Consider the following 23,506-nt stretch of genomic DNA (forward strand, 5'->3'; position numbering starts at 1 on the left):
AATGATCAATTTTACAACATTCCTAGGAAATCATAATGTCCCATAAAGGTGAGCTATTTTTAGAACCGCTCCGGGCTACTTATGTGACTATCTGGTGCTGTGGGCAGCATGCCGGTGACCCCGTTTTAAAAATCAAATGTGGCCCTTGAGGACTGAAGTTTGCACACCCCTGCTTGATGTTGGCCTCAGTTGACATTATGAGGATGGTTTGAATTGAGTTTCGTTTGACTTTTGACGCACATCTGTCCCGAAAGATTTCCAAATTGTACCACTTTTGGGCCCTTTTGAGGTTCCACTGTTGCTTTTGCAGTTTGCACAAAACGAGAACGCTAATAGAAAGCTGATGATGGTCTGGATCACTGTAGGTTGACAAACACTTATTGGAGAAAGGAGCTAAAACTCGATGGCAACTGTGTGTCCCAGTATGGCAGGAGTGCAAAGGTTAAATGTGTTTCACGGTGGCTCGCAATCAGCAGGTGGCCCATAAATCGGATTTTAAAAAAAGAAAAGTCAGCTAATGCAGCTTTAGGCTGTGGTGGATGTGATGATTAAGTGTGGAAATTGGAGAAAATCGCGCTACTCAATGTTTTCCTTGTACAATGACGTGCATTTGTGTGAAATGGCTTGGAAAACATTCAACTATGAGGGCTTCTGCTAACGTGAGGAGACGTCTGCCACGGCGATGGAGGGGCGTGCGTTTTGATGGCGAGGGCGTGGAAGTGGCAGTCACTCGGGACGAGCCGATGAGTGTTTCCCCCACAGAGACACGCGGGACTGGAGTAGGATCCGTGCCGGACACGCACACCTGCCAATCCTCCCCGTGACGACTCAGGTGCTTGTCTTGAGGTGATCGTTCCGGAGAGGAAGACAATGGGAGCGCGTTTTGACGCACGCTGCGCAACTTCGCCACCGCTCGCCGCCGTTCAGCGTGGATGTTTTCTTCTTTCGTCTTTGAAAACGTGCCTTTTAAAAATCAAAACATAACTATGAAGACTCATGGGATGTAGTAGATGGAGAGCTGCGTTCAACTTCGGACACCTCAAGGTGCAGTCCAAGCTGTCCGTCTTCTTGACCATGATCATCCTCTTCGTTTATCTCTTCTACTGCCTTAACGGATTCTGCGAGTCCTTGCCCAGACCCGTGTATGACCAGCAGACTCACCACAAAAACAAAAATGTCCAAAACGACGCACAAGAGACATTACCGAAGCAAGCCGGTGCGTCCTTTGCCCGGGACCAGTTCTCGGACTTTGCTTTCAGCACAAATAATAATAGCATCTCCATAGCGAACAACTTTGGGAGCAAAAAGTTTCCTCAGGCCATCATCATCGGGGTGAAGAAGGGAGGAACGAGGGCTCTCCTGGAGTTCCTGCGCATCCATCCGGACGTGAGGGCAGTCGGAGCCGAGCCTCACTTCTTTGACCGCTTCTATGATAAGGGACTGGACTGGTACAAGTAAGATCAGATAGCGCACCAAATGGCACAAACGACATCAGAATAAAAAATGAAAAATCACCTATCAAGTAGTATGCCACACAATAGAAAGGAGGAATGTCATCTAGACATTTATTTTCCAATAATATGTTAGATTGGAAGCAACAGCAGAGATCATTCACAAATTCAAATATTGCTTTGCAGGGAAAGGTACACATTTTGAGGAGTTGTTTTTGGTGCTAAAGACTCTTGACCAATTAAATGCATTTATGGATAATATTGTGTACATTCTAACTTTGTTGGTTGCTATATTATTCATGAGTGTATGTGTACTGTGAATATTGCTGCTGTGGTAATTACATTTCCCTCACGGGATGATTATCTATCTATCTATCATAAAAGTACATTTCATATTATTGTAAGTCACTGATGGTGTAACGGTACATTCGACTGACTTTGATGCAGCCAGTGTGGTGGGTTCAGTTCCCACTCAGCGGTGCTGTGCATGTGAGTCTGAATGGTTGTCTGTCTCACTATGTGCCCTGCGACTGACTGGCGACCAGTTCATGGTGTAGTCTGCTTTTTGCCCGAAGTAAGCTGCATTCGGCCCCCCACAACCCCGAAAAGGATAAGCGATGTTGAGAATGGATGGATGGATGGAAGCCACTGTGAAGGGAAATTTAACATTTTAAAATGTACTTTAAAAGAAATTATTTCATTAGAAATGCATGTAAAAGTTTAATTAAAAAAACATACCTAAATATATATTTCTATATAAAACACACAATGTTAAAGATTAAAAGCAAATGTATTTAACTTTAAAGTTAAATACAACTGAATTCTAATTGCATAGTGATTCTTTTACATACCACTAGAGGGAGTACTAGTGGTACCCATGCCACACTTTAAGAATCACTGGTGTAAATCAGGCAGCATGGTGAACGACTGGTTAGCACATCTGCCTCACAGTTCTGAGGACTGTTTCAAATCCGGCCTCGCCTGTGTGGCGTTCGCATGTACTCCCCGTGCCTGTGTGGGTTTTCTCCGGATACTCCGGTTTCCTCCCACATGCCAAAAACATGCATGGTAGGTTAATTGAAGACTCTAAATTGCCTCTAGGTGTGAATGTGCAAATGGTTGTTTGTTTGTATGTGCCCTACGATTACCTGGCGACCAGTTCAGGGTGTACCCCCGCCTCTCGCCCAAAGTCAGCTGGAATAGGCGCCAGCCAGCACACCCGCGACCCTAGTGAGGATAAGCAGTTCGGAAAACGGACAGATGGGTGGTGTAAACATTGTACCTTTAGTGAAGCAATCTTCTGTCACTTGCGTGGTTCCCTAAATAGTAGTCCCAATACATAGTCCCAAAGATAATATTAAAACTTGTCTAAATTCTGACAATATGTTTGGTTAAAAATAAAGTGCTTAAGACACATATTTGACCAATTAAATTGCCAATAGTATATTGTGAACTTACAATAATGCACATACTGTATAGATCCTACGTGGATTTGAATCTGTGACCAGCCAAAAGTAGACCAGTATTATATAACATTTGTGCACACATTGACATGCAAAGTGCAAGTTGCAAAACCCAATCGTTGTGTTTTGCTTGACTGGTCGCCAAAAAAATGGCCCAGTTTTGTAGACCATTGTACCTTTAGTGACGCAATATCTTGCTACTGGTCCCGAAACAACACTGCTGTTAAAAGCACTACTACCACACTATTGTAAATTGGGTACAGATTGAAGATATACCTGTGACCTTTTTGACAGAGGAAAGGTTCAAACAGTTACCTTGGAGACCAATAATTAATCCCGAGCGCAGCCAAACTGGACCCATATTCCTGGCAGTGTATGTGACTTAATTATAAACTAACATCTAGGCGTATTGTATGAAGCCAAATAATGTCAAGACAGGCTAATTTGATCATAATTTCATACAGAATTTAATAGTTAAAAAACATGAAGGTCATGCTATCATGCAAAATAAAAGGCACTAATATGAGAAAACAATAATGGGATGATGAGCACTCATTGTGAAGTGGATGTTTAATACCGGATGAGATATTTTGGACAATGTATGATCCGAGATGCAGCTGGAAAAGTGTGGTGATTCAACTGAGCTTACTTTGTTTTCTGAGGATTTTCATATGGATTTCTTTTTTCTATTTGAGTGCAGTGAAATCCAGTATGGCCAAGTTTTGGTATGACGGGCCCATGAAACAAACATCCAGTAAAACAAAGTGTTTTCGGGCATGACGAATAATATTTTATCATCAATCTGGCGGATTAGGAGGCATCTTTTACAATCCAGCCATTGCTTTCCATGAATGGACTTAATAGCGGCATTAATAGATCAAATAAATCTGTATTGAGCACTGATGATTTCCGAACAAGTCTCCACTGATTCATAATCATGCTTTTGCACAGACGTGAACTAATTCATCTTGCTCAGCCAAGACGCTCTGCTAAGAGCGTCTGAGGATGGCAGTGTATTCAGTCCCCGGCCAATAAATTGCTGTTTATTGAGCTGACACGCTGCTTCCCAAAGTGCCTGTGTTGGTCCCCCAGGGGTGGCCTTCATCGCCAAGGCTAGTGTGATCACAGAGGAGGGAGGATGGGGTTGTTGTACACGCTGCAAATGCTCTTCAGTCAACTGGGCTGAAACGCATAATGGCAATATTATGATTTCCTGTTCGAAGGGACGCATGCAAACAATGACCGAATTAAATTGAAACCCAATTTTTAAAAGAGGCAAAATGGAGAATGGGCCTTGAATATAAACACATGAAGATGGAGAGGAAAAATGTGGATGTAATAAAGAAAGGAGTGGATCAAGATGCAAGGATGGATCAATACACCCGTGTAATGATCAGGCCTGGGTGAGCCTCAGATGGATCAGTGGATGAAAGCGTGTGTGTGCACAAGGGTTGGTTTGTTTTGGTTTTTAGCACTTTTCAGAACGGTGGTGCAATAAAAAGGAGGAGGTTGGGGTTCACATTGCTGCTCGTCTAATGCATTTCTGATGAGAGCGTTTGAATGGTGTGAGTAGTTCATTTGTGGACTAGTAAATGGACTCTCGCTGCTTTTAATTGAGTGGATGGTTTGTACGTGAAGATTCAATACCGTACAGCATGTTGTCATTTTCTCTTTTTTCCTTAAATAGAAAAAATAATAATAATTTTAAAAAATGGTGCAGTGTTATTCTCAGCTTCCTTATTTTCTCTATATGCATGAATAAATGGCATTTTAAACTTTACCTTATTATTGTATTTGACCATGTAGAAACCCCTGTGAGATATAAGGTCAGCTTTGTTTGCAGAATACAAGTTACAGTTTTATTTGGATTCCGTTCAAGTTTTGCGGTTTTGTAACAGCACGAGGGCACCACGGTGGAGTAGTGCTTAGCACTTCTGTTCCAATGTTGTCCCGCCTTTTGCCCAAAGTTGTATTTTTCTCTGCTGTCTGCAGCCAGGCTGGGATTGCAAATGATAATCTGTTCTCAACTGCCTTACCTGGACGGATAAATCAATCAATAAATAAATGAATAAAATCAAGCTGGGATAGCCACCCAAAACCCAAATGCTATAGAAAATGGAAGGAGGGCTGTAACAGTACTTCAACAAACGATGAAGTATGTCTATCAAGCCATCTATCTTCAGTATCTTTCTATCATATCTTTCTAATTTGTCATTATAGAGTCAATATTTTCACAAACAACTCATTTTTGAAACCTGATACTAACTGTACCTCTTATATAAGCTCTATGTACATACAGTATGAAACAATTATAGGATGCCCAAGGGAATGGTGGTCGTCATGGCAATATACTGCCATGCATGTCTATTCTTTTTATTACTTTGTCACATTAGAGTGCCCCATTTCCCTGAAGTGATTTCCAATTAGCATTATGACATACGGTGTGTGTGTGTGTATGTTGTGTGATTGGTATAATGTACGTTTAGTATACGTTTTGTTTTAGACAACAACGCCTCTTATCTAAAAGCAGCCAATGCATTTATAGTAAGAGGTTAGGATTTCCAAATTATTCATTTTGTAGTTGGATCAAATGTAACTATACAAAATTGACTTCTTATTTTAGTCATCATAAGTTAAGATAATTGACTAAATATGCCCTCATGCTGTATACAGTACACGCCGTGGGCCAATAACTCTCACATAATGTTATAAATTTTCTCTTAGATTTTCTGCCAGACGCACAGCTAAGAAAATTTAGAGACGCACAAACGTCAGATTTATGGTAACGTCATCAACATCATAAATTCTCCCTCTTCTCCGTGCTACATTGCCGTTCAATGCTGCGGAGTTGAGGTCAGAGGAAGTTATAGCTAAACTTTGGCTCACTGCAAAATTGGCATGCTAGTCTGCAGTTAATCAAACCACTGTCTTTTGCAAATATTGATTTGAACCTTTAATTTGTCATATTTATGCATGTCTTCTGTTTTATAACCACTTAAGATGATACACTTGCAATTACAGATAAGGTTTTATTATAGTAACTAAGCCCTAGAAAGGGTTAACGGTAACAAGACCTTAAATGTTCCTTTTATGGTTTCCCGTTGATGTCAAACTGCGTCCCTTGTATTCTTTTATTCAGCTCGTTATTTGTCCCCTCGCTCTCGTGACGAAAGCAGTGTTTTAGCTCGCTTTCTAATCCGCCGACAGCACGCGTCAACACTGGGCGAATTGGACCCACCTAATGACAGGTCAGGCATTAACACGGACAGCTCGGGGACATCATGCACGGGGGATGACAGGGTTTAGGCCCTCAGCCTTCTGGAGCATTAGGCGCTCCCTTCCCCCGACCCTTCACCTTGCAGTGCACAATGATGGGATCTGAATTATACTAATGCAGTTTTGACATACTCTGACACAATTGTGTCTTATCTCATCTCCCCCCTTTATTGAGCTTTCATTCAACAATATGATGTCGAGATTTAGTTGCAAGTTGGGGAAGTGAGGCAGTTTTCATCTGCCTCATGCAACTGGCGCCTTCCCCAACCACAGACATCTAACGCTGTCTCACAGCAAAGTGATAATACAATATAAGAGAAAGGGAGGAACAAGGTCCGTGAGATTATAATGAACATACCTTTTGGAAGTGTAAAGGCATATATTTTTCCAAAATCCTTTTTTTAATCCACTCAATCATTTCATAATTCACTAATTACTACCACTATGTCCTCCCCTTTCCATTTCATTTTTTCTTTCCATTCTTCCCCCCATTCATTTCTACTTTCATCAAAAATGGATGTTTGTCTATATGTGCCCTGGCATTGACTTGCAACCAGTCCAGGGTGCACGCTGCCTCTCGCCCCAAGTCAGCTGGGATAGGCTCCAGCTCACCCGCAAGCCTGATGACACAAGTGCCATAGAAAATGGATTGAGGGATGAATCGTTTCCTTGTCCCTTCTTTTATTCCCTTTGCATATTTTCTTTCTCCCATCCTGCCCTTTCATCGTGATTTGTTACATTTCTTTCTTTCCCTTTGCCCGGCGTCCCAATTGGAGGAGAAAAACACAAGAAAAAGAAAGGAAATAAAAATGAAAAACAAAAAGCGAAATGAAAGGAAGTTAAAGGAAAGGGATAAAAAGGAGACCTTTGACATTTTATTGGTGGTTCAAAGTCAATGTCATTCCCTAGTATTTGCCAGCCTTTCATTCCATGTCCCCTTCTCTCCTGATTTCAGCTTTGGAACCAATAAAGTGATTTTTAAAGGTCAAAGGGCTCATCTCTTTCATTTCTTCTCCTTTTCATCCTTTCCTTTCACTCAAAACCTTACAACTCATTGCTCCACTATCCTTTGTTCCACCGCATACGACATCCAGATATCATGTGTTGTTATTCGTTTAGCATAATGACACGTTAAGTACGCAGCGACTTCCATATCAATTTTAAGCAGCCAGGCCAACAAAAATCATGTGAAAACGAAGCTGGAAAGTATCACTTAAACGTTGATTCCCTCCACTTTCAAAGTGCTGTCTACTTCTTTGAGCCCCAATGAGCGAGCCTTGGCCCCCGTGCTCAGCTGCTAACCAAGTTAAACACATGGACATCCTTAAAGGAAGCATTTGGCAAATTGTTTTAGAACAAATGCTTATATGTGGAAAAGCCTTGGATTTGCCATCGACTGGAAGTGATTCTGTGGTTTCCTGATGGAGAGTGAAGGTTTCATGTGTATGCCTGTGTGTGTGTGTGTGTGTGTGTGTGTGTGTGTGTGTGTGTGTGTGAGAGAGATCACACACACCTCTGTAACGGTGTCGCTGCTGCTCGTCACTGTAAATATTACACAGATACAGCATATAGTTGCCATTTTGCCATGTTGATCGCAGATAACCGCCCCATTCTATTGATTCATCTCCTCTCTTCTTTTATCACGCCATTACAGAAGAAATGCATTAACTTCTGAATATTCAATCTTGTTGACAAGGGGCTGTTACTCTTCTTCACCGTTGACATTTACACCTCAAGGTCGGGGTGTCGCCAGAGTGGATTTATCGGCTTGGTGAGGCCACTCAAACTGTGCAATTTAAAGCCAATGGACAAGTTCTCTTTCTTGTTAGGTCAGTGTCTCTAAATCTGTCTGCTTATCAACTCATCTTCTGCCCCCGTATTTCTTGTGTAGTCTCTAAGGAAGGTAGGTTACGTAATTCAGCAGCGAGCAAGATGCGCTACTTAGCTAGGAATGCCCAGGTTTTATTTCCTGTCAGTAAATTTTCGAGCAATCACAAGGGAATATTTGGTTGAATTCCTCTTAGTGCACTCTCTTTTTTTTCCAGTTTTTCTGAAGTGGAAAAAAAGAGCAATGTATACGTTATGCTGAAAGAAAGAAGGCTTTGTGCAGAAGATGGAAAGGCGGAGGGGGGGGGGGGGTTCGATGCTTTTTAAGCTGCATCAATGCTTGAAGGAAATACTTTTTGCAGGATGCATGTCAGAAGCAATCAGTGCTACATGCACTTACAATTTGAATGGAAATAAATGCGCTCACCGGTCAAAAAAAAAAAAAAAAAGGAACAACTGCACAATCTAAAAGCACTGTATCAAAGATTCAAAGAATATAACGCTCAATTTTGATTGACAATGTTAGGGAGCTATTAAGCTAACAATATGGTTATTGTTTGTGGCGCGTGAAGTGGTTTAGAACTGCACTACATGATACTGAGAGCTGTTGCCCCTCTCGTCGAGCCCAATAGCGTAAAAAAATAGCCACAATAACCGCAAAATCAACATGTCGTTAAACAAATACCGCAATGACAGTTTTTTAAAAAGCTCTTGTATTGCAATCCATTGTAGTGCTAATGCCGGATGCCAATATGATTTATGATTGAAAACCGAAGCGTCAAATACATTTCACTTCTCTAAAATGGATGAAATATGACATTTGCGTATTTGTTATTTTTAAAGGACGCAGTCCCAATTCTTAAATGAATACCTCTCTCACTGTGTCAAGTAAAACCGATCCCAAATTTTAAATACAGCTCTTCGCTGGTATATCATTAGATTGGCAAATGTCTTGATACAAATGAATCTGGGGATAAACTCAGGTATAATCAATCATGACAAGATAAAGTGTATAGATTCCACCCCTGGATGGAGAAAGGCCGCGTCTTCAATCGTCAATATTTTGACATGCCGTCATTGGTCGACCTTTCTCCTCCCGGTGGGCCAGGTCTCATCCCGTCAGTGATAATGGTGTCAGATGGTCGGCAATGGTGACAACGTGAAGCACGTTTACGATCACTGGGAGTCACATATGAGTCACAATTACAGTCTGTTCAATGTTTTCAATGGTGTATCTTCTATTTCTGTCCACGTTTTAATCCGTCAATTTTGTTCCGGTGTGAAAGATGGCAGATTACTTTTCTGAAATGTGTCATCTTCCGATGTATTTATCTTAAGTGCTGACTGTTTTTTTTTTTTAACCTTTGAACACCACATCAGACATAACATCAAGAATGGCTTTTATTATTTGAAAAACATTGGCAAAGTGAATTCATTTCTTTCCAAAGCCCACACAGGGACACTAATTCATGCTTGTCGCACTTGCCGAATTGATTATTGCAACACTCTTCCTTCTGATCTTCCAAAAAAAATTTAAAAAAATAATAATATTGTACCACTCCAGCTACTCCAGAACTCAGCTGCACGAGTCCTGACAAAGACCAGAAAGAGAGTTCACATTACAACGATTTTAAAGTCTCTGTACTGGTTACCTGTGTGCTTCAGAATTGATTTTCAAATCCTTTTATTGGTTTTTAAAACTCTTCATGGTCTAAGTGCAGCTTACTTCTCATATATGCTTTTAAATTATGAGCTGTCCAGAACTCTCAGGTCTTCAGATAGAAGAGTACCTGATGTAAGAACACAAATTCATTCTTTTATGATTATGCTCCACACTTATGGAACATCCTTCCTGAAGATCTGAGAACAGTGCGGCTAGTATGGCCATTTTTAAAGGCAAACTTCAAACTTTTTTTTTTTTAGCCTGGCTTTTGATTATATCTTATAATATGTATTTACGCTTTCCTCTTAATTTCATATTTTCCTCTCTCTCTCTTTTGCTATCATTTTTAGTGTATCATTTTAGTTGCTTATTTTACAAATAGTGAAACACCACCATTTTAACTTTGCTTTTAACTATTTCATTTACATCTCTTTTAATTATTAAATTATCATTAATATTATTTTTAACTGTATATTTATTTATTTATTTACTTATTTAATCCAACCATTGCAAATTGCTGACAGTAAGATAGCGCTTCAGTTCCCTTCCTCTCGGTGCTCTCACATTCTATTCTATGTGTGTGAGAGAGGGGGTGGGTGAGACCAATTCTGCGTGAATGTGTGCATCTGTTTTCATGTGTGGGTGACATTGGGTTTGTTTGCTTCCCTTGCTGTTATTATCCAAAGCATTTTAATGTATGAAAAGTGCAATAGAAATGAAGTCTGACCGAGTCCTTGATTAATTTTAAATAAATATCTATATCAGGTACTATAGTGAAGGTAACTCAAGTTGATCACTGTCTGTTTTTCGACAATAGACAACTTACAAGTTGTTTTAATCATTGGCGTCGTAAAAAAAAGCATCTTTTTCCACCTTTATTAACTGTACAGGCAATGTTACATGTCACATTTTAACGTTCGTGTCTTACAGATTTCAAAAGCCTGTGCGTCTTTGTGTGTGTGTGTGTGTGTGTGTGTGTGTGTGTGTGAGACCCTTAAAATACATAAAATTTACCTGGTTACACATGCTTGCAAAATTTGGTAACCAAAAAGGTGATTCGTTTGTCAGAAGAATAAAAACACAGCGCTTCCAAAAGGTGGTGCTCAGTCCCAAATACCAAAGCAAACGATTCCTCCAAAGACTGCAATATGCATGCATGGTCTTTGCATCTTTGCAAGAAAAACATAATCTTGACAGGAAACCTAAACAAAAACAAATATCGTTTCTGCCTCCTTGGCGCTCTGTGGCCATTCCCTGAAAGGGGACACTTTTATGCAAAATATTGTTTCAACTCCTCACCACCTTTGACTCACACTATATATTTTGCATGTAAAATCTGCAACATTGCAGGACTCAAATACAATGAAAGCGTGATAGCTTAATCATCACCTCTTGTGGCTCTGTGATGTTTGTAAACAGAAAATGCGACAAACAAGTAGCAAGGAAATGTTAATTATAGGTTTAAATCCATCAATTATAACGTCTATAATTCATTCCAGTTATGCGGCGATGGAACGAAATCCTCCCAATTTTAATTATGTGGTAACACTGTTGGGATCAAGCCTGAGCAACAACATTGTTTTTGGAAATGTTCTCATGCTGCCAGCTCACACTCCACTTCCATTATGTTAACCATTGCAGGTAAAAGATTAAAAAGACTTGAAAATGCACTCAAATGTTCCCATTAACTTCAAAGTTACCGCTGTTGGGTTTTGTTGGACCCTATGTTTACGTCACTAGTCTGTCTGGAGGGGCAGGTAATCATTGATTGTGTGTATACAGTATGTGTGTGTAGCTGTCACTGGTGTCCACCTCTGTTTAATGTCTGACTACCAAGTAAAGATGGGTGAGAAAGGGGGGTGGTAAGTTAGCTTATGAAAACCAGCCTTTATCCTGAAAGTCTTTGCTATAACACACACCTCCTCTAGATCTGTGTGTGTTAAACCTCTCGCCGAGCACCGCCTGTCTCGCTGGCGTAAACACACAGTGAAGAATCAGCTAACTGTCAGGGATGCTGGCACTCATTTGGAGGGGAAATGAGATTAATTATGCCGGGAAGAGAGCCTGCGCTCAACGGTGAGGACACGCAGAACAAGACACAGAGATGGGAAATAACCAGAAACCGTTAATGGTTCACCTCATTCCAAAACACAACACAATCTTGTAGGAAATTGTACTGGAACATGAGCATCAAAAGGGATTCTGGCTATAACACGACAAACATGATAGACATCCTGTACTGAAAATACTTTTATTACACTATATTTCACTATTAAAATGTCGGATTTTGCTGAAAGTGGTCCATGTCATCTATTATTTGTTCTTACTTTCTTCAAATTCCCACTCAATTCTCTACTTTTACACTATGGTCCCGGTGGCCACGGCAGCCCTGTTTGTTCCATGTTTTTCACCGTATTTAAGTCTTTCTAAGATTTCTTTCAGTCTATCACAGTAATCGCGACCAGCCATGGGGGGGCGGGTCTGTTGAGTCCCGGGCGCTCAAAGGTGCAATGCGGTTTGCTTCATGATTTAACAATGATGCAAATACATTTCCTCCTGTCCTATCACAACCAAATGGGGTGCCTCACATTTCTCACATTCTGTCAAGGCTTTGCACCAATGAAACGTGGATGCCGGGCATCTTTAAAGTTTGTTTGTGGCCCTGGCAGAGTCGAATGAAGCTCCCCTGCGAGGCACGGCTCCAGAGTTGGCATCGGTGCTTGGGGGCACATACTGCTGCTCAATAAATGTTTGATAATATTCGTTTTATGTCAACAACTAATTCACTAATCTCTTCTACCAACATATGCAAAACAGCCTGTGATTCACATACACACTACAGTGTGCATTGCCAGACAATGTGAGCGCCCTCTCATTCCACATTGGGCATTATAAAAAGTTATACCACAGCTGGCATTCTAGGTAACATGGCTTTGCTTTGGAGGAGTTGTAGGCGACAAGTGTGGGCACTTTTCTATTTATGCGACAGACCCTCCCAGACCGCGCGCAGTGTCAGATCATAATAGAACGCAGACTTGTGCTAGGCTCATAAACCAGTCCACGCGGAGAAATAGCGTGATTGAACGTGACAAAACAGTATATACCCTCGCTTGCGGTGTGAACGGTGGCAAATTGAGACAAATGCACACCAAACGCGGTCGGATGGGACACAACTTGAAAGGACCACGGAACGCTAGGAAATACATATGCTTCCCGTCCCACTACGGATTGCCTCCAAGTTTTGATATCCGCTATTTTGTACAGTCAAGTATAGCGCCGTTCACCCCGATTTACGACGGCCAACTATGTTTCGCATTCACCCTGTGTCTCGTCAGGCATCCGCGTCAATCATGGCCCGTCACGTTTGCCCATCCCGTCATCTCGCGTTGTCTCACGACATATTCTGCTGGGAACATTGTGTAAATATAACCTAAAAAAAAAAAAGACTGCGCAGTAGTATATTAATAGCAAATGACTGAAAAGCTGTTTCCAGTCCTACAAGCAGGCTGTGATTTCCTTTCAAAGACGCTGTGAACAATGAACCAAAAACATCACAGGGAGCAGCGGGTGGAAACTGCTAGGAAGTGACTTGTCAAGATCAGACAGTATCGAGCGCTCTTATTGGCCGGCTCCTGGGGAGTTGCCAGACAGTTTCACAGTGAGTCGATTCAAGTTTGTCTGAGGTGTGTATGTGTGCCGGCCTCCCATGCATATGCTCATTTAGAGGACTAGTTTTATTAGAGGAAATATTTGTTTTTCTCTTGCCTTTGCAAAGATAAAACGTTACAGCACGTTTTGTTTAATGTTTAACTGACTTCATTGCAACCATGAGTCATTTTGTTTTAGCAGTGGCAGGCCAGCATTTGGGATAGGGATAGGCTCCAGCTCACCCGCTACTGGTATAGAAAATGGATGGATGATAACTTCAGTAAAATATATCATTAAAATAACAAAGAGTGGTGGCCTAAAACTTTTTCCTGGTACTTAATCCAGTAGACATAATAAAGGACAGGATGGTGCCTTTTAAGTGCTCCGGGGTTCAAACGTTCAACGCTCGATACTTCCGTCTGCTGAAACATCCCAAGGTTGTGAGTTCGAGCCTCTCCGGGAACACAATAATTATGTTTACTGGAAGACGCGAACATGCCTCGGTGACACAAAAGCTGTATTAATGAGTAAAGGGTATGGAAGTGTAATCAATCTAATACTGGCGACCAATCTGACACATGGTTTGAAACCACACCCGTTTAAAAAATGTCATCACTTTTCTTAATGGATGAAATATGTTATTTGTGTATATTCCACAGGACTCATCCAGAGGGATATCACAGTACACCGCAGATTTCCATTTTAACAGCCCAATTATGGTACTGTGGCGAGGACACTATGACATCAGTGGGGTCAGGAAGTAAAGAGAATCTGTAATTTGCTCATCTCTCCACCCCATCTTCATCCTGTCCATCCTGTGTTTAGGAGAGGGCACTGAAGGCAGGGCGGGGCCCTGGGGCCCCAAGCAGCTTCGTGATAAAGCCAGACAAGTGGGCCACATGTGGGCCCGACAGGAACAAGGCTGCAGATTTTCCCATTCGATAAGGCGAGCAATCAGTGGTGACATGCAAACATGCTAATAATGAACATTAACTTGCTCACATGGACTTCCAGTGGCCTCATTAAACAGTCAACACGTGTTCAACACGTTAAGTGTAAAGTGATGTATGCAAGACAACTATTTGGCACTACACTTCATTAAATGATACACAGTGGTGGTCCTGTGACTTATTAATGATTAACTCAAGAGCACACATGTATGTTTCAAGAGATATGTTTTGCAACTGTTACACCTTGGGGAGAAAAGTATCAGGGATGCAGAGTCTTAGGAAGAAAGTGTCAGAAAAAAGCAAAAACAACAAGTGTAAGCTAACTGGAGATTCCAGACAGACAACGTCCAAACACAGGGTGTCCTAACAAAGATTGGCCAAAACTAAAAACGTTCACCAAGGCGGGCAATTATGCAGGCGAGAACAGGAAACAGAGAAAGTCGGCTGGAATGCACCGGCAAAGAGGAACGGGCGAGCTGGCACAGAGACGAGCCATCACACAGACTTAAATACAATGGGAAAAGTAATACGAAACAGGTGAAAACAATCTGGGGGGCGCAGATAATCACAAGAGTGAACATGATTCTGTGAGTGGAAAATATTTTCCAAAATAAAATTGAATATATCAGCTTTCAGCAGCTTAATGCACAAGAATTTATAGGGTGGCAGGGATGATAATACACACAGCTAGTTAATAAACACCCACACTTTGTTTTATATAGCACTACCGAGCTTCTTTTTGTGAGAATTTACACAAAAAGTAATACATTTGAGATCGCAGGAATTAGCTTTGTGTTAATGACTAAAACGAAACGATGGCCACATTCAAGGAGTGGTGGGAATGGTCTCGATCAGTGGTGGGCAAAGCATGGCTCACGGGCCACATACGGCCCACTACGTTCTTTAATCCGGCCCGATGAGCATTGGCATTATTAGGTCCCTGCAATATTTGGAACATATAGTTATTTATTTTTTAATACATTTATCTCTTTAAATATTTAGTTAGTTGATTTATTGTAAATATGAAGATTTAAAAAACTAAATTGGTTAGTTATAATTATTATGAATAATAAAAATAAAAAATGAGAATGAAACATATCAGAACAATTTTACATATTACAAACACATTTTAACCTTTTTTTCTTTAATATTGGACAAAGGTCTTGTGAATATGCACTAGTCAATGGTCCATACAGTTGCGAAAGAGCTCAATATTTATGTTGAGTACAGTATTGGCCTTAATAGTTTTCTTCCCTGGTTAAACAGCTTGCTTGTTTGCAGGTATAGTGACTCCCCCACTATTCGTGGGGGATAGGATCCGATTCCCTGCCACAAATAGCGAAAACCTGCGAGTAATTTACAACCCCCTCAAAGAATTTGTAACTGCCTTTAAATGCCATGAAAATGCATCTAGGGCTACTTTTGTCTAAATTAAGTTCCTAAACTCACTTCAAATTGTTTCCTTGACAGCAAGCTACCACCAGGTGGCGCTAAAGAAATCCTGTTATTACTTTGACCTAAGCATGAAAACAGCAAGTAGGTTACGTTTTCAGCAAATAATGGAGGACAACCCCCCCACCAAACATAAATAAATACAAAATAAATAAATAAATAAATAAATAAATCCTCCTGCCCGATGATAGCTGGGATAGGCTCCAGCACGCCCGTGACCCTAGTGAGGAGAAGCGGCTCAGAAAATGGATGGATGGATGGATAAAAAAAATCCAACTACAGAAATTGATGAATGCTGTACCACAAATATAATGTGCAGCTTTACTGTTCAGTGTTTAGATTTAAAATGATTTAAAGTTGTGCATTCTTGTTTGTGATTTGTGTCTATAGCTAATTTCCGAACATCTAATTCTAGAATATCCAAAAGATGGTTCCAGATAAGAGCTGCATGGACAAGCAGTTAGACTGCACGAGTGCAGTGTTTCTTTACTTGAACGGCATCGCCAACGACTTGCCAGTGCATTTAACAGGGTTTTCAGTCATTTTAACATGTTTTGACGTTGCTGTCATCGATTCGTTCACTTGTTAACATACCGAGAAAATCATATTATCAAATTGAGTTACACGCACGGATGCGGATAAGTTGCCAAGTTGTTAGCAGCGTAATATCAAACATATTCAACAAAAACGTGTACTGAAATGAATACAAAGGGTGACTTCCTGCGTCTTTCAGGTTGTTGTGGTTTCTCTGAGGACCCTGACTGACCACCTCTCAATCACTTGTGGCTTCCAGGCCTTGTACTTGTCTAGTTTTCCTCTCACTTACACACATTTTTCCGCTCCTTTCCCACCGACCTACCCCAGTGATGCAAAACCTCTACGGCAAAAATACTTTTCACTACACCGGAGTGTCTGCCAATAGTAACCTTAGGTTTGCAAAATTGTGTAGCACACACGTGCATATAGTAATATGGATGATATTGTTTTTAAGTTTCCCTCAGGATTTTCTGCAAGATGAGCTTGCATGCTGATGTTTAAAACTGTCAGATAACTTGAGGGGAAAATCAAACCGCACTCTTTATAAAAAACTCAAATCAAATCAAATTGAGGTCTACTGGAAGGACATATTACCCAGCCAAGTCTTCTTCAGTTCAAGTCCTTAAACGCAATGTGAGGCAACAAACTACCCTCATTTTTGTGGAGTAGATTACAGTCTCTGCTGACTTCTCATCAGCCCACAGGAGCTCTACAGGCCTGTATTTGCCCTCAGTAATGACAAACGTCTCCCTCCGCACTTCAGTGAGCTACAGGGAGCTGCTTTTACACATCTTTGAACACACGCAGTCTTAAGTGGTTAAGAATATTGATATTTTTGCACATATCCAGTATATTCCGTTGGAAGGATGGATGGAGCCTTGGATTCTGAAAAAGGCTGAATCGGTTCTATAAAGTGAAGGAATGAGAAAAGGAAAGAGAGCTTGCATGTTTGAGCGTGCACGAAAGAAAACTGCACATGATGACAAGTTGCATTAAATTATCCTCAGTGATTATACCCTGTGGTTTGGCCCTCTGAATCACTACCATCTGACTCTGAAATTCAGGATGGAGGAGTCCATTTTTCATAGCAGAGCAGGGTGGAGGGGATAAAGAGGGTCTGGGGGTCTGGCCACCGGCCAGGCAGTGTCACCACAGATCACAGCTTTCAGGACTCGGAACGTCAGGAGCGGACAAAAACTTCTTAAGTCAGAAACACTTCCCTCATTTCCCCCAAATAGCTCTCTCTCACTCACACACACAGACACACATGCGCTCATACACACACACACGAACATGCACACGCACACACACACACACTTTGTGTGGGTCTGAACTTCATTGCTCCCAGATGTGGATCCATCCTGTGGACTGCATGTTCAGATAGTTGTTGTGTGCCTATGTGTTGGCTTTTGGTATGTTGCTTACAAACACAATTTAAATGCGTATGCCCGAAGGTGGAAACAAAGTAATAAAAGATACCAACATAGCGGGAAAGAAAACCAGTCTCTATACTGTATATTCATATTTCTATAAAATGGAACCATTGATTCTGACCACAATTTGTTCTGGGATGTTGGTCAATCTCCGCAGAGATTCCTTTCTATTGATGTTTCAGTATAAATTAGGGGTAGCTGTATATTAACAGCAGCATACCTCACTCACATGTTCATATACAAGTGGTAAACAGCAACCTGCTAGCCCGCTGCCCTATAAATGGGCCCTAATAAACCTTAAACCCACACATATGGGTTGGGTGCGTGCGTGCGGACACGTGTATGCCCAGATAATCTGCATCGTAATTGAGCACCAGGTGCCAACACAAAGGGAAACGTAACTTCCTGGTTACCCAAATGTTTGAGAAATTGGTTAATCAGTCTTGGCTTGGTCCCCCTAAAAACATCTTTAGAAGATAGTTTCCCCAGTTTGATGAGTGACTTCTGATTTTATTCCCTGACTCTCCTTTCTTCTTTTCCTGCCACTGTCTCTTTTTGCTCTGCCTCCATCGTGTATTTGTTGCTAACCACCACTCAAAAAATCTTCTTACGCTCCATCGCTGTGTGAGCTTCCTTCGTGATTGCAGGCTAGTGGTTGCTTTCAGATCTACTTGAGGTCAGTGGACTGTGCAAGTTTTTTTTTGGTTTTTTTTCAAGGCAACATGGATGTTTGCTAAGAGACATTTCTTGTACTGTTTACAACACAAGGAGTACCCATCAGTGCCAGTCCACTCAAAACATTTTTTTCCATCCCAACAAATTATACAACTCAGTACAATCTTCTATATTAGCCGCGTTCATTATTCCTTTACCAGGCAATGTATCATACTTGATAACTAAATTGGGTGTTAATATTATTATTTATGTTAATCCGTATGTTAGCAGGCTACTTCCTGGTTTATGAAATATGGCGTAAGATGACTGGTCAATAGCACTTATAATTCTATGGCATGGGGAATGGTTGCAGCATGAGTCCCAACTGCCAAAACTATAATAAAGACCACAAAAGAAATCTCTTTTTATTTGGGTGTCTCTCCATTTGCAAAAATTATCATAAATTCCTCGAACAAAAGTGGGGGGGAAAGATGTTTTTGTTTGTTAGTTTTTAGCAGACCACTTCCTGGTCTGAGGTGACACTAGGAAAAAACAAATCGACTCTACTATTTGCATTCTCAGACAGGGAGGAATAGTTGCAAACAGTTTGCAAATGTCAAAAAGACAATTTTAATTCCTCTAGCTGCATTTCTATAAAGATTTGCACAAACGACATGTAAATGTTTGAACTTTGTAATTAGGATTAATTTACAAGGAAATGTATGTAATTTTTAAACTAAAAAAAATTATTAAAACAAAAACTAAGTACCTTTGTTTGAAAAATGTGTTTTAAAGTTCACAAAACAAAATCCATCCATCCATTTTCTAAATCACTTATCCTGTTCAGTATCACGACGTATTAGAGCCCATCCCAGCTGACATCGGGCAAAAAGCAGACTTAACACCCTGGAGAAAATTGCAGGGCTCACAACACAAATGTGTCTTTCAATGTGATGAACCGAAAACGTGCTATCTAAAATAAAGTTCCAACATGTCTTGGGAAATTGGCGATGGTCAATGGAGAACGTGTCAAAGGCACTAGTAGATGGGGCAGTACCTACTAGTGGAAAAAAAGAAGGAAAAAAAATAGAAAGAGGTTCCTCGGTTGGAGTTTCCTCCCCAAAAAAAGTGTTGTCAAATGTTTTGGATCCAGATTCTATCACCACTCACGTCACGCGGTCCCTGAAATAAATCTGCGAACCACAGTTTCACTAAAGTGGCCTCAGCGTGAGAGGCTGCTGCTCACACATTGGCCTCAAGTTCTCCTAGAAATACGTCTTCCTCATACATTTTTATACAAGCCGCTTTTTTTTTGCTGAGCTTTTCTATATATTCTATTTTGGGATATGCTGTCTGATTTTATTTAGCACCAGCCCATGTAATACAACTCATCTTATGTCTTATGAAAACCATAAGTCGTGTGTTTGGTGTCGCCTTGAGATAACATCGTACAACTGAGGATCATCTCCAAAGCTCACAGCGCTATAAGCCTTTCACTTAGAAACCAACCGCAAAGCCCAAACCATCCAAGTATGCTTGCTCCAGAGGGAGGGGTAAACTTTGAAATTCGCTGAGAGATCTTTCTCAGTTGTAACCCTGGCACTGCTCCCTGCTGAGATGTCTCTTACCGTCAGATGTCTCTGAGATGAAAAAAAAAAAATCCCCCCCTTTTGCATGAGGAAAGTTGGCAGGATGCTGCTCACAGTGGGGGTTACGACATTCCATTTTTACCACTACACTAGCATCTGGATGTATAATAGGAGTCAATCAGGTTTTTCACAATCCCATTCCCTTGTTTTTCACAATCCCATTCCCTCCCATTTCCCTTGTTTCATACAATCTGCTTTGGCACGTCATTCCCATCTTTTTAAGGTAATATGTCCTCTGAACTTGAATTGTCAACTATACAGGTGATGAATCAAGAAATATGTCAACACGCTGAAACCTTGAATACTCAAGAAAGGACTAGAACAATAATAAGCAGAGAGCCAAAAGCAATAGCCAAGATTTAATGAGAACACATGGCGCACGGTGAGATTATCCTTGGATAACCTCCGATACTGTAGGCACCGCAAATCTTCACAAGCATTCATCCTTTTTGCCCAGTTATTTCATTATTCATTGCTAAAATACACTCACTTGCCACAATCCGAGGAACACCTGCACATTCAAATTTATGAGCTTTATCAAAACAAATGTGTTTACAAAGATAATGGCATTGCCTGAGTGGTATTACAGTAGTAGACAGTTATACACTGTCGAGAAAACAGTAGGTATCTACAGTAATGTGCCACATGGGGCTAATTATCCAGCTGCCTTTCCAGAACCAAAAAGGTAGAGGTATGTTCCCAAGCTATAAAAGTCAAGGCTACCTTTTTATGTTTAAGTGTATTGCAGAGAGGTAGAACTGCACTGAGTGATGATTTTAATATTCTGTCCCTCTCATGTCATTAAATAAGGCAACGGAAATATGAGAAATCCAATTCACGATATAGCGGTGCAGTTCTACACCACCGTAAACTACAACCAAAAATAAACATTGTTTAATAAATACCTCTCTGACAGTGTTAAATAAAACTGAGCAGCCGCTGAGTGCACAAGAATGAAAGAAATAAAACGGTCTGCATCATAAAACCTTTATTAACTGTCGATGCATTTTTAAAGTCACACACGAACCTAACTCAAGCAAGTGTGAAAATAAGGTTAATCCCTGTTAATATCCATCCAATTTCTATAGCGCTTGCCTTCATTACAATCCCAGGTGAGCTGGAGCATATCCCAGCTGACCAACAATCGAAAATTAAAAGACAGCTTACTGTAATGATTAAAAATATTTCCAGTTTCCAGTGCATGTTTTGTGTGCAAAAGGTTACTGGAGCTCTGCAATTGTAGCTGTTATCTTGGAGATCAGTGGGTAGATGCAGTCACTTCCTAATGAATCCCACTCTGCATCTGCAGACTTTTTGGTGACTGCGGGAATTTAACCCTTCATCTGGGGCCCTAAATTTATTTAACAAGAAAGAAGCTAATTGACTCATGGCTCACCCTAAGTAAGAAAGCTGACGACAACAAAGCGCTTTTAACCCACAAAGTGGAACACAGGGAATTCAAATGTTAGTGCTATGAGAATCCAAAAGCAGCGATTTGACAGGCATTTCGGTACAAATGTGAGTTGAAGAGCAAGATGCAAGGAAATGAGACGTCTTGTGGTTACCTACAGTTGGCGTTTACAGGCTCCCCTCACAGTTGGCGCTGATATGGTCACGCCATCATTGTCAGACACATAATCACACATTAAGACCACAAATAGCAAAGCATAACAATCAAGGAGCCCAAAAAGCATCTGAGGTTTGAGTCTCACCTAATGAGATTAAGATTTTTTTAAAAGATAAAGCATGCACCTATGGAAACATTCTTATTCATTGCATTTTCCCCCCCTCTCTTCTCAGGAATCTGATGCCCCGTACACTGGATGGTCAGATCACCATGGAGAAGACCCCCAGTTACTTTATCACAAAGGAAGCCCCTCGTCGCGTCTTCGCCATGAGCCGCCACACCAAGCTGATCGTGGTGGTGCGGGACCCCGTGACCCGCGCCGTTTCCGACTACACGCAGACCGTGTCCAAGTCACCGGGGCTCCCGTCCTTCAAGAACTTGGCCTTCCGCAACGCCACCACAGGCCTCATCGACACCTCTTGGAGCGCGGTGCGTATCGGCATCTATGCCAAGCACCTGGAGAACTGGCTGCGCTACTTCCCGCTTTCCAGCTTCCTGTTCGTCAGCGGCGAGCGCCTGGTGACGGACCCCGCGGGCGAGATGGGCCGCGTCCAGGATTTCTTGGGACTCAAGCGCGTGGTGACTGACAAGCACTTCTATTTCAACCAGACCAAAGGCTTCCCCTGCCTGAAGAAGCCAGAGGGGAGCAGCAGGCCACGCTGCCTGGGGAAGTCAAAGGGCAGGCCCCATCCGCAGATCCCCTCAGAGATCCTGCTCCGACTCAGAGACTTTTACAGACCTTTTAACCTCAAATTCTATCAAATGACGGGTCAGAACTTTGGCTGGGACGGCACAGCTTGACACCAAAGCTTTTTTGAAAGTTGACAGCGGCGAGAGACAACGTGCATTACCAAAGTTTTTACTGTGCAAAACAGGCCTTGCAATCATTTCTTTTGCTTTAAAAATCCAACAATAAAACTAAATAAATGGTCAGTTTTGTGTAGTCAGCAGTTTTCAGTTTAGCTCAAGTGCTATGATCAGATTATGATATACTGTAGCACGAGGTGCGTCAGAAAAGTCCCAGGACTGGTGTCACAAATGACATATTTCAAATACAACCTACAACTACAAGGATCTACGGAAGAATCCTTCGAGGAGTGTATGAAGGCGTGGCAGTAAAAGGCTCGGAAAGTTACTCAAGCGGGATCACCTCAAAGGGATAAATGTGTAACTTGTAGTTTGGATTTGAAATACTGTGTATCTTTTGCGATGACAGTCCTGGAAATTTTCTGATGCACCTCGTATATGCAGTAAACGGCATTTCTATTTCCTTCCCATGCAAACCCATTTCCTGTACTGTCCTTTCAGTTTTAAAGATTTAAGCACAGGGAGATGTGGTGGAAAGAAGAGCAAAGTGTTGTTTTTGTTGCAAGAGTATCTCAAATTTGAAAGATTTCATACTCACATTCAACTGTATATTTCTGAGATCCTAATTTATAAGATGACAAGATATTGTTGAAATGATTTTTTGTATTTGGAATTATGTTGAACAAGGTGACTAAAATGTTTATTCTTAATTGTGTTTTGTGTTATTTTCCAACTATGCTTTATATCAGAGGTGAACAAGCAACCTTTTTGAAACTGACAGATACTTTTTTGGTAATAATAATTGCAAAGGTTTAATACACACTTCTGAAATAAATGTGCTCAAATTACCTTTAATTACATGTTATGTTTAGTTTATGATATTCATCTTTGTGAAAACACCATGTTAATGATTTCTACAAAAATGATCAATGATTTAAAAAGGTAGGAAACATAAATATGAATATGCGCAACTTTATCTATGAATCTCTCCAAGAGCATACATTTTCAAATGATCACTTCTACAAGGTTGCTCAGAAAACAATGTCCCATAAAGGTGAGCTATTTTTTT

The 23,506-nt window shown here is 41.0% G+C and overlaps 1 protein-coding gene across 1 annotated transcript; it reads left to right on the plus strand.

Annotated features, from left to right (window-relative positions):
* The first annotated feature begins 774 nt into the window (after window positions 1-774).
* On the plus strand, window positions 775-23,208 carry si:dkey-121b10.7 (heparan sulfate glucosamine 3-O-sulfotransferase 6). Its single transcript, XM_061663946.1, has 2 exons — window positions 775-1,454; window positions 21,804-23,208. The coding sequence occupies exons 1-2, from the start codon at window positions 997-999 to the stop codon at window positions 22,429-22,431; spliced, it is 1,086 nt and encodes a 361-aa protein (XP_061519930.1). The 5' UTR covers window positions 775-996; the 3' UTR covers window positions 22,432-23,208.
* Window positions 23,209-23,506: the final 298 nt, after the last annotated feature.

This window comes from Phycodurus eques, chromosome 19 (genome assembly GCF_024500275.1).
Source record: "Phycodurus eques isolate BA_2022a chromosome 19, UOR_Pequ_1.1, whole genome shotgun sequence".
NCBI classification, from domain to species: Eukaryota; Metazoa; Chordata; class Actinopteri; order Syngnathiformes; family Syngnathidae; genus Phycodurus; species Phycodurus eques.